This window comes from Hyperolius riggenbachi, chromosome 6, assembly GCF_040937935.1.
Source record: "Hyperolius riggenbachi isolate aHypRig1 chromosome 6, aHypRig1.pri, whole genome shotgun sequence".
Taxonomy (NCBI): domain Eukaryota; kingdom Metazoa; phylum Chordata; class Amphibia; order Anura; family Hyperoliidae; genus Hyperolius; species Hyperolius riggenbachi.
The window spans coordinates 23,843,468-23,857,716 of NC_090651.1; the positions used below are offsets into that span (position 1 = coordinate 23,843,468).

Genomic DNA, 14,249 nt, shown 5'->3' on the forward strand with positions numbered 1-14,249 from the left:
AGTCCGATAAATACGGTAATTCTTACAAGTCATGTATAGAATGTTTTGGTGTTATAAGTAGCGATAAAGTTATTGGCAAATGAATGGTAGGAAGGTGATGTGTGAAAATTGCTCTGGTTTTTAAGGGTTTTTAACCTGTGGTGAAGAAGTGATTAGACAAAGTACCTAATGGGCATTGTGCAAATAGTGCAACTGGTGCTGTGTGTGTAATGCGCACGTTTCTTGTATACGCTACACTTTGCAAATGGCGTAACATGCAACATGCACTTGCATTAAGCTGTTAGTTGAAGTATATGTTATTCTGTGTTTTTTTTTGTGCAGAAAAGGTGGTTAAACAGAGGAAAGAGTCTCTTAAACAGGAAACTGAACTGGAGAAGATCCAGCAGAAGAGACACCTGGATTTTCTCGACATCCTCCTATTTGCCAAGGTATTAAAACCTATTGAAACCTAGTTAATGCCGGCCATACACCATACAATCTTGGCTGATAAATCTGACCACTTTCATGTATTATAAGGCCTGGCACCCACTAGCAGTACATTACTAAGATAATGCCGGTCATACACCATACAATCTTGGCTGATCAATCTTACCACTTTCATGAATTATAAGGCCTGGCACCCACTAGCAGTACGTTACGAAGCCGTTACTAAGCGCTTGTGATTTGAGAAGCTCTTGCTAATGCAATGCTATGGGTGAGACCCCACTTCAGCGATGTGATTTTATAAATATCCCCCATAGCATTGCATTAGCAAGAGCTTTTTCAAATCACTAGTGCTTAGAAAAGGCTGCTAGTGAGTTTGAGCCCTAAGAGCTTATCAAAACCCCCTCCCTCCGGACATGGCTTTGAAAAGAATAAAAAATCAGGGAAGAAGTGACTTTACCAGCAAGTCCTTCAGCCATCTCCTTGTCCCACTCTTCTCCTGTCTCTCCCCTTACTTTACTGGCAGTAGTAGTGATAAGGATCCTTCTTGGACGGCAGAGGCTCATGTGCTACTCGCTATGCTGTTTGGAACTTTTACAAAAGCTTTCCATTTTTAAACCTCCAGGGTAATTGCAAGACATACACACAAGATGGTGATGGTGTGTGCGTGTGCGTTTTTAACCTTATATTTGAGGCACCTCTAGCTATTATGCTGGGCGTGAGAATCAGAAGAGAGGTGACAGCTGGGTAAACCATCAGGATTTGTGGGTGGAGTCTAGGGCACCAGAACTTTTGTGCCTATAGGCTCCTGTGATGTAAATCCGGGCCTGTCTGCAAGTATTAGAGGCAGGGCAGCCAGGCAATGTGTTTGTGCATTGCTTAACCACTTGCCGACCGCACGCTTATACCGTGCGTCGGCAAAGTGGCAGCTGCAGGGCCAGTGACGCAGTACTGCGTCGCCAGCTGCAGGCTGATTAATCAGGAAGCAGCCGCTCGCGCGAGCGGCTGCTTCCTGTCAATTCACGGCAGGGGGCTCCGTGAATAGCCTGCGGGCCGCCGATGGCGGCTCGCAGGCTAAATGTAAACACAAGCGGAAATAATCCGCTTTGTTTACATTGTACGGCGCTGCTGCGCAGCAGCGCCGTAAGACAGATCGGCGATCCCCGGCCAATCAGCGGCCGGGGATCGCCTCCATGTGACAGGGGACGTCCTGTCACTGGCTGCACAGGACGGATAGCGTCCTGTGCAGCCCGGATCACCGGGAGGGAGAGGTAGGAGAGGGAGGGGGGTGAATGTCGCCGCGGAGGGGGGCTTTGAGGTGCCCCCCCCCCCCCGCAACTAGCCTGCACGCAGGAGCGATCAGACCCCCCCTGCACATCATCCCCCTAATGGGGAAAAAAGGGGGGCGATCTGATCACTCTGCGTGCACCCTGATCTGTGCTGGGGGCTGCAGAGCCCACCCAGCACAGATCACAACAAACAGCGCTGGTCCTTAAGGGGGGGTAAAGGGTGGGTCCTCAAGTGGTTAAAGAGAATCTGTAGCCCCCGAAAATGACCATTTTTTTAGCTAGCCTCGTTAAGCATTAATGTATTAGCTGAACCGCCGCTATCCCGCGGCAAAACGAGGCTTTAATCACCCCCAAAAGCCCGGGGCAAATTGCGGGGCTCCTTCCTGTTGGAGGCAGAGCTTTCAGCTGCAGCTCTGCCTCCATTCGTGTCTATCTCCCGTGGATCTCCGCCTCTCCCCCGCCCCTCTCAGTCTTCCTTCACTGAGAGGGGCGGGGAGGAGGCGGAAATCCGCAGGAGATAGAGGCGAATGGAGGCAGAGCTGCAGCTCAAAGCTCTGCCTCCCAGGGTAGCAAAATCCACGACCAAGAAAGTCGTGGATTTTTGCCCCGGTGTTTGGGGGTGATTAGGGCTTGTTTTGCCGCGGGGTAGCAGCGGTTCAGCTAATACATTAGTGCTTAACAAGACTTGCTAATAAAAAGGGTAATTTTCAGAGTCTCTTGAAATGGAAATAAATATGTCAGCCTCCATATCCCTTTCAGGACAGGTGTGCTTCAAAGCAGACCTGGACTCAGAACTTCCTCTCTGCTCTAAAAGATAAGCAACAGCATAATAACATTTAAAGAAAAAAGAATCGTTTTTAAAGCTGATACAAAAATCCTACAATAAATCTGCAGTGTGTCTATTATCTCCTTTTATGGAAGCAGACATAGGGTTAACATCCTGTGTTTACAAATTAGCTGATCTCTCCCGAGGCAGTCAGGTTACACAGCTGAGAGATCAAATTACAACTTGTGATTAGTCACAGATGAGGTGGGATTAGACAGGCTAAACTTTCTAAATTCATACAGGGTGCATTTCTCTGTGTTTTCCTTCTGTCCAGTGCAAGAGTTCAGGTCCACTTCAAGTCATGAGAGGAATATGAGAGGCAGAATGGCACACAATATCTACGCACACATAATACACTGTAGGGTGTTCCCAGCATTTCCAATTTGTCCTGCAACCCTATTTAGGGTTGCGGTGCCTCCATTCAAGTGAAATGAACTGCTTGGATTCAAAAGCATTCGTTTCACATTCATGTATTTTCGTGAGCGCATAAGAAGACATTTTCTTTCATGCAAACTTATTTTTGCAAGCCCACAGGAAAGGCCGTTTGATACCTACAATCAGGGCATTACAGGGGGGGCTGCTGTACGGGGCCCAAGGGAATCTGGGGCCCGGCGAACAGTGCCACACATGAGCCCCATCAGCAGTCTGTGTCTGTCAGCATCGGTTCTTCTGGCTGTCCCGTACTGTGGTGAGAGGTGCCGGGAGGCTCAGCCAGGAGTTAATTTAGTCAATTTGTGAATAAAGTAAACCTGAGATGAATGGGAGAAAATCATTTTTACTTACCTGGGGCTCCTTCCTGCTCCCTGTAGTCTGTCAGCTCCCTCCCTGCACAATCCAGCTGATTTGCGGAATAACACTGCGCATGCACAGTTCTGGGCCGCATGCCTCCTCCATTGTGTTCCCATAGCTGGTATCCTTCTGCGCAAGTGCAGTTACAGTCTTAAAGGATACCCGAGGTGACATGTGACATGATGAGATAGACATGCGTATGTACAGTGCCTAGCACACAAATAACTATGCTGTGCTCCTTTTTTTCTTTCTCTTACTGAAAGAGTTAAATATCAGGTATGGAAGTGGCTGACTCAGTCCTGACTCAGACAGGAAGTGACTACAGTGTGACCCTCACTGATAAGAAATTCCAACTACAAAACACTTTCCTAGCAGAAAATGGCTTCTGAGAGCAAGAGAGAGATAAAAAGGGAAATGTCTTATCAGTGAGGGTCACACTGTAGTCACTTCCTGTCTGAGTCAGGACTGAGTCAGCCACTTACATACCTGATATTTAACTCTTTCAGGCAGAGAAAGAAAAAAAGGAACAAAGCATAGTAATTTGTGTGCAAGGCACTGTAGATACCCATGTCTTTCTAAAATTTTGCCCATCTTGCCAATTGTTTTTTTTTTTTAACTCCAGGATGAGAACGGCCGGGGTCTATCTGACGAGGACCTGAGGGCGGAGGTGGACACCTTCATGTTTGAGGGACATGATACAACGGCCAGCGGGATCACCTGGATATTATACTGTATGGCCAAATACCCGGAACACCAGGAGAAATGCCGGGAGGAGATCAGAGAGGTCCTGGGAGACCGAGACACTGTGGAATGGTGAGAATGTTAATTTCAGTTAATAAAAATAACAAAATGCCAGTTTATAGGACACACAGCTAAAAAGGAGTGGACTGGATTTCAGGAAAGGCTACAGAGGCCCGGGTCTTGTAATGCTGAAAATCACATACATTCCAAAATAATTTTGCTTACATTGTTTTACATTTTGTTTAGAAGTTTTGCATTTCCACGTAGAATTTTCACATTCTTGGGATTTACGCAAAATGGGAGCCACGGAAATGTGGGCTTCAGAAATAGCCGGTAGTAGAATATTGGTAAAACTTACAGATATTCTACTATTGGGCAGTGGTAGTTCCTAACCCTATTCTCACATGAGCCCTCCCTCTACTGATGCCTAACCCCAAATGACCCCTCCACTGATGCCTAAACCTAACCGACCCCCCCCTCATTGATGCCTAACCCTAACTGACCCCCCCACCACTGATGCCTAACCCTAACTGACCCCTCCCCCCCCCACACCAATGCCTAATCCTAACTGATCCCTCCACCACTGATGCCTAAATAACAAAAATTTCTTCTGAGAGTGCTTGATAGACACGAATGTGAACATTTGAAACGAAAATGCAAAAACTTATTTTTTGTAAATTCAGTTAGTGCGAAAATATGCCAGATCCTAGTCACCCCCGGATCAGCCCCCAATCGCATTGTTCTCATCCCTCCACCTGCCCAGGGGAAGCCGCTCCATTGTGCACCGATCATCGTACCTCTGCTTCCCTCCTTGGAGACTGAGAGACTGCAGGCTAGCCACGCGTTTGTTATAGAACTCAGCCAGTGATTTGTCACCCGAGGATTTAGGCTTTAGAGCTAGAGAGTGAGTGTCTGTTGCCCTCATTGTGCATTTGCATGTGTCTGCATACAACCTTGTGCGTGTGAGCGTACCCAACCTTGTGCGTGTGAGCGCACACAACCTTATGTGTGTGAGCGTACCCAACCTTGTGTGTGTAAGCGTACCCAACCTTGTGTGTGTGAGCGCACACATCCTTTACTGACTAATCAATCCGCAAACTTCCACCTTGTGTTTGACCAGGGAGGATCTGGGTAAGATGTCGTATTGCACCATGTGTATTAAGGAGGTCATGCGTCTTTACCCACCAGTACCCGGAGTGGCTCGAGAACTTATGTCACCAATCACCTTCCCCGATGGGCGGAGCTTGACTAAAGGTCAGTTTTTCTCAAAATATCAACTTATAATTGAAATGTTTTTCAATGGGGGGGGGGGGGGGGGGGAGGGGGGCAGAAGTATTTATTCAGGCTGGTTTTAATACAGTATCTGTGGAAAGTGCTGTGGTTCTATGCACCGCACCCTCGCATCGCACCATAACGCCAAAAATAAGAGTCATATGACCCTGCAGCAGAGTGCGGTGACAGCGTCATATGCATAACGCCGCTTCCCCCGCCCCCACTCGCACGACTCCTGTCCCAGTGAAGCACTCCCCGCTGGGCAAGAAGCACATCACTGGGATTCACACCTTCCATTCCCGTCGTATTTGCGCCATTCCACACATGCACGTAGCACCGCCACCAAATTTAAAATGTATATGTCATACATTGACTTCAATGCATTCCATCTCCATGGAAGTTGCACGGGAACGCGCTATTAACTTGGCGGAGGGTCTGCGGTGAATCAACGCATTTAGCATACTGGGCCCCATACACTTTTTTAGGGTAAGGGTACACAAAAAAGTGTACAATTATGGCCACTAATGGTCCAACCTTTTTCATTCAATCTTACCATTTCTATCTAATATATGGGAATTGCCTAAATTATCCATTCAATATATTCACTCTTATGGTGCCCATACATGGTACAATTATTTTCCGGTTAGATAATTTTGTTCGATTATTCAGTTAGATCGAATATAATAGATATTTTTCCAACATGTTCGATCAGATTCTTATTGAAAAAACGGGATAACCGTTCGCTTTTCTTGATCGAAAAAAAAAAGCCGAGTATGGCTATTAGATTGGATGAAAAAGATTGGATCATTAATGGTCACCTCAAAGGGACTCTGGGCACCTCTTATGGGCATGCCTTTAAGACAGACGACTTCCAACAAAGTCATGCTATGACCCCTCCTGAGGAGCCTCTTGCAATGGCCATGCGTGTCACTTCCTCTTCCTGCTTCATTCAGTGATGCACTTCTCTAACAGCAAAGACAAGGGCGACCCGGAAGTTATAACAGCCAAGATGGCAGCCGCCATTTTTAAATTGAAATCGAACGAAAACTATTTAGTGTAGAACGGCGATTCAGGCATCAAATGAAAGAGGAGAGCACAAGCTACAGAAAGGTATGCATCTTGAAGTACTTCGCAGTACTGGTCGGAGTCTTAAAGGCATGCCCATGAGAGGTGCTCGGAGTCCCTTATAGGTCAGGGTCACACCTAACGTAATCACATGAGTTCTCCACATAGCACAAAGGGGAAAACTCATTTGATTCTGCTAAGTGTGACCCAGGCCTAAGAGTAAAAGGGTCCGACCTCAAGGTGTACATTTCCGGTCCAGTCAGGTAAAACTGACAGAAAACTGATGCAAAACTGACAGGACTGGACTTGACCGGAAATGTGCAGATTTATGTATGAACCAAGCCTCAGTCCAGTGTATGATCAGCCTGACTGGGGTAAAAAACAGCCTTCCACGTATAGCAACTGCTGATCAATTGGGGTGGGGTATTTCTCTCGCTGGGCGAATGGAGATTTTCATGCTAGGATGTACGGCTCAGAAATTAAACAATAATGCTGCCCATTAAGGGGACGATCAACAGCTTGATCGGATTGGGTTGATGTGCCGATCGATTACGAACAGTCAATGTACTGATGATTCCCTTGATACGTTTTTCTGTTTGATTCCATCGGATTGCATAACCTTTTTTTTTTCTCCACGTTTATGTGCCGACCGATCGTTTCCGACTGATTGATGATCAGATCGGACGGTCAGTCGTTCACGGAGATTGTACTATTGTACTGCGCACCTTCAGTAGCTGCTGATTTAAAAAAAACATTGTCTTTATTGTATCTGACAGGCACTACTGTGCTGCTGAGCATATACTGCATAAACAGATGTCCGAGTATCTGGGAGGAGCCAGAGGTAACTGTTATTTCAATCATCTTTTGTACGTAACTTGTTAAACTGCTTTTAACAATTTGATAGTACAGCATTTGACGCTTCAGTTCAAAATCACACTGGGTGGAATGTACACATTTTACAAGTAGTCTCCTATGCATAGTACTTCATTAAAGGGTTATCATACCTCCCAACTTTTCAAGATAAGAAAGAGGGACATTTAAAGAGAAACGGTAACCAAGAATTGAACTTCATCCCAATCAGTAGCTGATACCCCTTTCCCATGAGAAATCTTTTCCTTTTCACACACTGATCATCAGGGGGCTCTGTACGGCTGATATTGTGGTGAAACCCCTCCCACAGTGTGATGTCAGAACCATGGTTCTGCCATCATACTGTGGGAGCCTTGTTGCATTGTGGGAAATAACAACATCTGTTTACAGCTGTTTCCAACTGCCAAAAAAGCATCTAAATCAGATCTAAATCCGGGCCTGGGAATTACAATAGTTTGCATATGTACCTCCCACTTGTTAAGGGACCAAAAGTAATGGGACAGAATTATAATCATATATAAAACTTTCACTTTTTAATTCTTGATTTAGGCCTGGGCTGCTGGGCACAAAGGTCTGGCCTACTGCAATTTTCAGCATTTGCACTTGTGTTAAAGAGATAGGAGTGCAGGAAAATCGTGGACAAAACGTTGTGCTATGTGCCCTGAACTGTTGTCTGAAAGAGCAAGTCCAGATCAGTAAAGGATTAACGTGAAATGAGGCAGTAGGCAAGATGGCAGATTTTGCTCTTCCTCGATTCTTTAGTAAAACGAGGTGGGAAATAGGGGTCAGAAAAGATGCTAGCGAGGCCCCTAAACACCCACCAGGCCATAGACACCTGCCTAAATTGCCTTGTGGATGATCCGGCTCCAGATTCCTGCTGCGAGTAAACTCAAAGATCTTCTCACAAAACAGAGGAGATGAGGAGCAAAGGATATTATTTAGATAGGAGAGAACATAATGACTTTTAAAAGACAATAAATATAATAGGTATAAATGACAAATGTTATTATTCTGTTTTCAGATATTTGATCCATACCGATTTTCCCCGGAGAATACGTCTAGCAGACACTCGTACGCCTTCATCCCCTTCTCGGCTGGATCCAGGTATGACTCTTACCAGAACGTCTCATGTCTTCCCTATACAGTTCCCTGTAGTCTAATGCCCCCTCCTCCATACAGTTCCTCTGTGTCTAGTGGTCCTCCCTCCCTTATTAAGTTCCCTGGTGTCTAGTGATCCCCCCTCTCCCTCCCCACTGCTCCCTCTAGTGCCAGACATCTCCTGTGAACAGATAGAAGCAGGCACTAGAGGGAGTGGTGACAGGATTCACAGTGGCTGGAGATGTAAGATTATTTTCACACCATTTGTAACCCCAAACTCTGCATTTAGTACTGCTGGGTGGGGAGAGCATAGTACGGCACTGGGACACAGGGGGGAGGGGACTGCGCTGCACACAGGGTAGTGGGACAGGAAGTGGGTGGGAGTGGGTGGAGCACGAGCATGGCCATGTGGGCCAAGCATAATGCAAAGCAGGGAAACTACTTGCAGGCCAAATTTGGAACACGGATCAGAGTTTGACATGTATGATCTATGGCATGTACTAATGTATCTAGGCAGTAGATAAACAGATAAACACAGTAATTGCCAGAACAAAAGTGTCAATCATGCCCAAGTGTGGCGACTATTTATTTTCCCCTCCGTAAAAATTGCTGCCACCATTTCCAACCTCCACTACTTAGTGGGGCCGACCAGTAGCGTCCCTACCATAGGGCGGCAGGGGGCGCCCCGCACCGGGTGTCGGGCGCCCCAGGGGGTGTCATCAAGGCCTCCCACAGAGGCCTGTGCAGGACAGGAGGGGGAAGCAGCACGGAAAGGAGGGGTGGCGGGGAAAGCGGCAGGGAGGGGGGCCGGACCCCCCACCTCCCTCACCTGGGTCCCCTCCTTCTGGCGCTTCCCCCTCCTAATTAGCAGCAGCGGGCAGCAGCGGGCAAGAGGACTTACTCACCTCCTTCCTGCGTTCCAGGCGATGGCAAATAGCGTCATCGTCACGTGACGCTGGTCTCCGCCTTCTCCACCGCTCACTGTGCTTCCTGATTGGCGGAAGCACAGTGAGCAACAGAGAAGTCGGAGACCAGCGTCGCGTGAGGATGACGTTATGCGCCGCCGGTATCGCCAGGAGCAGGTGAGTGAGTCTTCTTCGCCGCTCCTGCCCGCTGCTGCTAATTAGGAGGGGGAAGCGCCAGAAGGAGGGGGACCCAGGTGAGGGAGGTGGGGGGTCCGGCCCCCCTCCCCGCCACCCCTCCTTCCAGGCTTTCCTCACACTGGGGGCAACTAAACTAGCTATACTGGGGGCAATTATACTAGCTATTCTGGGGGCAATTATACTAGCTATTCTGGGGGCAACTGTACTGGCTATACTGGGGGCAACTAAACTAGCTATACTGGGGCCAACTAAACTAGCTATACTGGGGGCAGCTATACTTGGGGCAGCTATACTAGCTATACTGGGGGCAACTAAACTAGCTATACTGGGGGCAGCTATACTGGGGGCAACTAAACTAGCTATACTGGGGGCAACTAAACTAGCTATACTGGGGGCAGCTATACTGGGGGCAGCTATACTGGGGGCCAGCTATACTGGGGGCAACTAAACTAGCTATACTGGGGGCAGCTATACTAGCTATACTGGGGGCAGCTATACTAGCTATACTGGGGACAGCTATACTGGGGGCAGCTATACTAGCTATACTGGGGGCAACTATACTAGCTATACTGGGGGCAGCTATACTAGCTATACTGGGGGCAGCTATACTAGGGGCAGCTATACTGGGGGGCAGCTATACTAGCTATACTGGGGGCAGCTATACTGGGGGCAGCTATACTAGCTATACTGGGGGCAACTATACTAGCTATACTGGGGGCAGCTATACTAGCTATACTGGGGGCAGCTATACTAGCTATACTGGGGGCAACTATACTAGCTATACTGGGGGCAGCTATACTAGCTATACTGGGGGCAGCTATACTAGCTATACTGGGGGCAACTAAACTAGCTATACTGGGGGCAGCTATACTGGGGGCAACTAAACTAGCTATACTGGGGGAAACTAAACTAGCTATACTGGGGGCAGCTATACTGGGGGCAGCTATACTGGGGGCCAGCTATACTGGGGGCAACTAAACTAGCTATACTGGGGGCAGCTATACTAGCTATACTGGGGGCAGCTATACTAGCTATACTGGGGACAGCTATACTGGGGGCAGCTATACTAGCTATACTGGGGGCAACTATACTAGCTATACTGGGGGCAGCTATACTAGCTATACTGGGGGCAGCTATACTAGTGGCAGCTATACTGGGGGGCAGCTATACTAGCTATACTGGGGGCAGCTATACTGGGGGCAGCTATACTAGCTATACTGGGGGCAACTATACTAGCTATACTGGGGGCAGCTATACTAGCTATACTGGGGGCAGCTATACTAGCTATACTGGGGGCAGCTATACTAGCTATACTGGGGGCAGGTATACTGGGGGGCAGCTATACTAGCTATACTGGGGGCAGCTATACTGGGGGCAGCTATACTAGCTATACTGGGGGCAGCTATACTGGGGGCAGCTATACTGGGGGCAACTATACTAGCTATACTGGGGGCAACTATACTAGCTATACTGGGGGCAGCTATACTAGCTATACTGGGGGCAGCTATACTAGCTATACTGGGGGCAGCTATACAGGGGGCAAATATACTAGCTATACAGGGGGCAAATTTACTAGCTATACAGGGGGCAACTATACTAGCTATACTGGGGGCAACTATTGACGATTGAAGTGTTTTGTGGACAGGTCTGCCACACGATTGCATGTATTTTCTGGTCAAATCTGCTACATGATTGCATGTATTTTCTGGGCAAATCTGCCGACATGATTGCATGTATTTTCTGGGCAAATCTGCCGACATGATTGCATGTATTTTCTGGGCAAATCTGCCGACATGATTGCATGTATTTTCTGGGCAAATCTGCCGACATGATTGAATGTATTCTCTGGGCAAATCTGCCGACATGATTGAACGTATTCTCTGGGCAAATCTGCAGACATGATTGCATGTATTTTCTGGGCAAATCTGCCGACATGATTGAACGTATTCTCTGGGCAAATCTGCCGACATGATTGAACGTATTCTCTGGGCAAATCTGCAGACATGATTGAACGTATTCTCTGGGCAAATCTGCAGACATGATTGCATGTATTTTCTGGGCAAATCTGCCGACATGATTGAACGTATTCTCTGGGCAAATCTGCCGACATGATTGAACGTATTCTCTGGGCAAATCTGCAGACATGATTGAACGTATTCTCTGGGCAAATCTGCAGACATGATTGAACGTATTCTCTGGGCAAAACTGCAGACATGATTGAACGTATTCTCTGGGCAAATCTGCAGACATGATTGCATGTATTTTCTGGGCAAATCTGCAGACATGATTGAACGTATTCTCTGGGCAAATCTGCAGACATGATTGCATGTATTTTCTGGGCAAATCTGCCGACATGATTGAACGTATTCTCTGGGCAAATCTGCACACATTACGTGTATTTTCTTGAGAAAACCTGCACAATTATGTGAATTTTCTGGGGAAAGGGTCACCAAAACTTGGGCCCACTGTCTTTGCATTGCACTTTTAAAGGGAACCCGGGGTGAGAATAATATTGAGGCTGCCATATTTATCTCCTTTTAAGCAATACCAGTTGCCTGGCTGCCGTGCTGGTCCTCTGCCTCTAATTCTTTCAACCACAGACCCTGAACAAGCATGCTTGTTTCTGGTGTGATTCAGTTCACTACTGCAGCCAAATAGATTAGCAGGGCAACTAGTATTGTTTAAAAGGAAATAAATATGGCAGCCTCCATATCACTCTCACCCGGGTTCACGTCAAATTACAGTTAGCTCCGCCCTCATCCGGTCATGGCCACGCCCATTTTTTTGCCGCGGCGCGCTTCGCGCACCGCATGTTGTAGCGCCACCCATTTTTTGCCCCTTTACTTTTTGTGGGGGGGGGGGGGGGGGGTGTCTTATAATACCCAGCACCGGGTGTCAAATGCCCTAGGTACGCCACTGGGGCCGACATAACTTCCTCTTTCCCAACTGTGAGCACAGCCTGACCCAACTCCCTGTCGGGAATGAATATTTTGTCTTTGGGGCAATTTGGTCCAAGCCTTGTAAGGGTTTTTTCACCTTCCTCTGAATCAACTGAGATCTATGTGGGTGCAGACTGGTGTTGTACCATATTTGCTTGTTAAAGTGAACCTCCGGACTAAAAATCTACCCAGCAGAACTGAAAAGGCTTGGTGTTTCTTTAACAGTTTCACAGCATCAGAACTTTGTTTTTCTTACCAAAGCATCATTTTTAGCTGCATTTTTAGCTAAGCTCCACCCATCAAAGAAAAAAAGCCCGGGCTTTTCTTCCCTGATGCTGTGCAGAGCATGATAGGATTTCCTATGTTGTTATTCACGTTGCCTAGCATTTAGGAGAGGTGATCTGGACACAGGACAGTTGGAACTGTGTCTCATGCTCCCTGTCACCTCCTTTCAACCAAAAAGATGGCTGCCCTCATGAAATCAAACATTTGCCTGTTCTTTTAAAACAGTGTGGGTAAGAGATTATATTACCTATCTATTTTAATTAAGATAACTAATGTAACTTAATGACAGTATGTTTGTTTAGGCTGGAGTTCCTCTTTAAACTTTTTCTAACTCAACTAACTATGGAACTATGTACTACTTCTTTTGCAAGAAATTCTGTTTGTGCTGTGTGTGTACTATGCTATGTATTTATAGCCCCCCACTATTGTCTGTATGGTATTCTGTGCAGCACCCCAGAAGATGTTGGTGCTATGTACATAAATAGGAAGTTAAACTTGTTGGAAGTATCAACAGGATCAACAGAATTGCAGTATAGTAAAGCAACCACAAGATGTCACTGTGTATGTAAAGTGCTGCAATGAGCTCTATGGTATTGTGATTTCCTGTATTCTCTCTGTGTTCCTCTCTGTTCTAAGTAAGCTGCATTACCTGATGGTGGTGTATGATATCTCTTAAACGTTTTCTTTAGTAAAGAGTTCCAACTTGTTATACTGGGTGCCTCTCTGCGTGTACAGACCAATCTGCTCTATCAAAACTCATAAAATAACCAACGCTTGTTACTCCCCAGAAACTGCATCGGACAGAACTTCGCCATGAACGAGATGAAAGTCGCCCTGGCGCTGACACTAAAGAGATTTGAAGTTCTCCCAGACCCCACCAACGAGCCAAAGATAATCCCCCAGCTAGTTCTGCGGTCTCTGAATGGAGTTCACGTGTATCTGAAGAAATTACCTTAGAAAAAAAAAACAGATGCAATGAGATACAGAAACATCATGTAATTTGTGTGATTTATCTACAGTGTTATATTATGTGTTCTTACCTACAGATGCAGGATTTGTACCCTTTCTAGCATTTGGTTGCCTCGTCTTGTTTGAAGGAATCCTCAAGAAAAATATGCTGCTCCATGATATACTTACCTGGGGCTTCCTCCAGCCTCTTGCAGCCGACACGCCCCTCGTAGCATCTCCGCTCGCAGCCGCCGGTGCAGAGGCTGACCTCAAGGTCATCCTTACTGCGCCAGCGCCGCTGTCAATCAAGTCCACGTTGTCCGCAGTGTACTGCGCAAGTGCAGAAGTACTGCGCCTGCGCAGTACACTGCGGACAATGTGGACTTGATTGACAGCGGCGCTTGTGCAGGTGCAGTAGAGGAGGTCGGCCTCTGCAACTGCGGATACCCCGGGCCAGCGACCGCGAGCGGAGATGCTATGAGGGACATGTTGGCTGCAAGGGGCTGGAGGAAGCCCCAGGTAAGTGTATCATGGGGCAGCATATTTTGCTTGACGATTCCTTGTGGGTGGATTGAGTAACCATGAAACGAAGAGACATGAC

The 14,249-nt window shown here is 47.2% G+C and overlaps 1 protein-coding gene across 1 annotated transcript in view; it reads left to right on the top strand.

Annotated features, from left to right (window-relative positions):
* LOC137520729 (cytochrome P450 4A5-like) overlaps positions 1 to 13,763 on the top strand; it is a 40,756-nt gene extending 26,993 nt beyond the window's left edge. Inside the window, exons 7-12 of the mRNA XM_068239027.1 lie at positions 322 to 428; positions 3,950 to 4,140; positions 5,189 to 5,322; positions 7,182 to 7,246; positions 8,297 to 8,379; positions 13,489 to 13,763. Of these exons, the coding sequence (XP_068095128.1) occupies positions 322 to 428; positions 3,950 to 4,140; positions 5,189 to 5,322; positions 7,182 to 7,246; positions 8,297 to 8,379; positions 13,489 to 13,657 (749 nt within the window). The 3' untranslated portion in view covers positions 13,658 to 13,763. The remainder of the gene's footprint in view (positions 1 to 321; positions 429 to 3,949; positions 4,141 to 5,188; positions 5,323 to 7,181; positions 7,247 to 8,296; positions 8,380 to 13,488) is intronic.
* Positions 13,764 to 14,249: the final 486 nt, after the last annotated feature.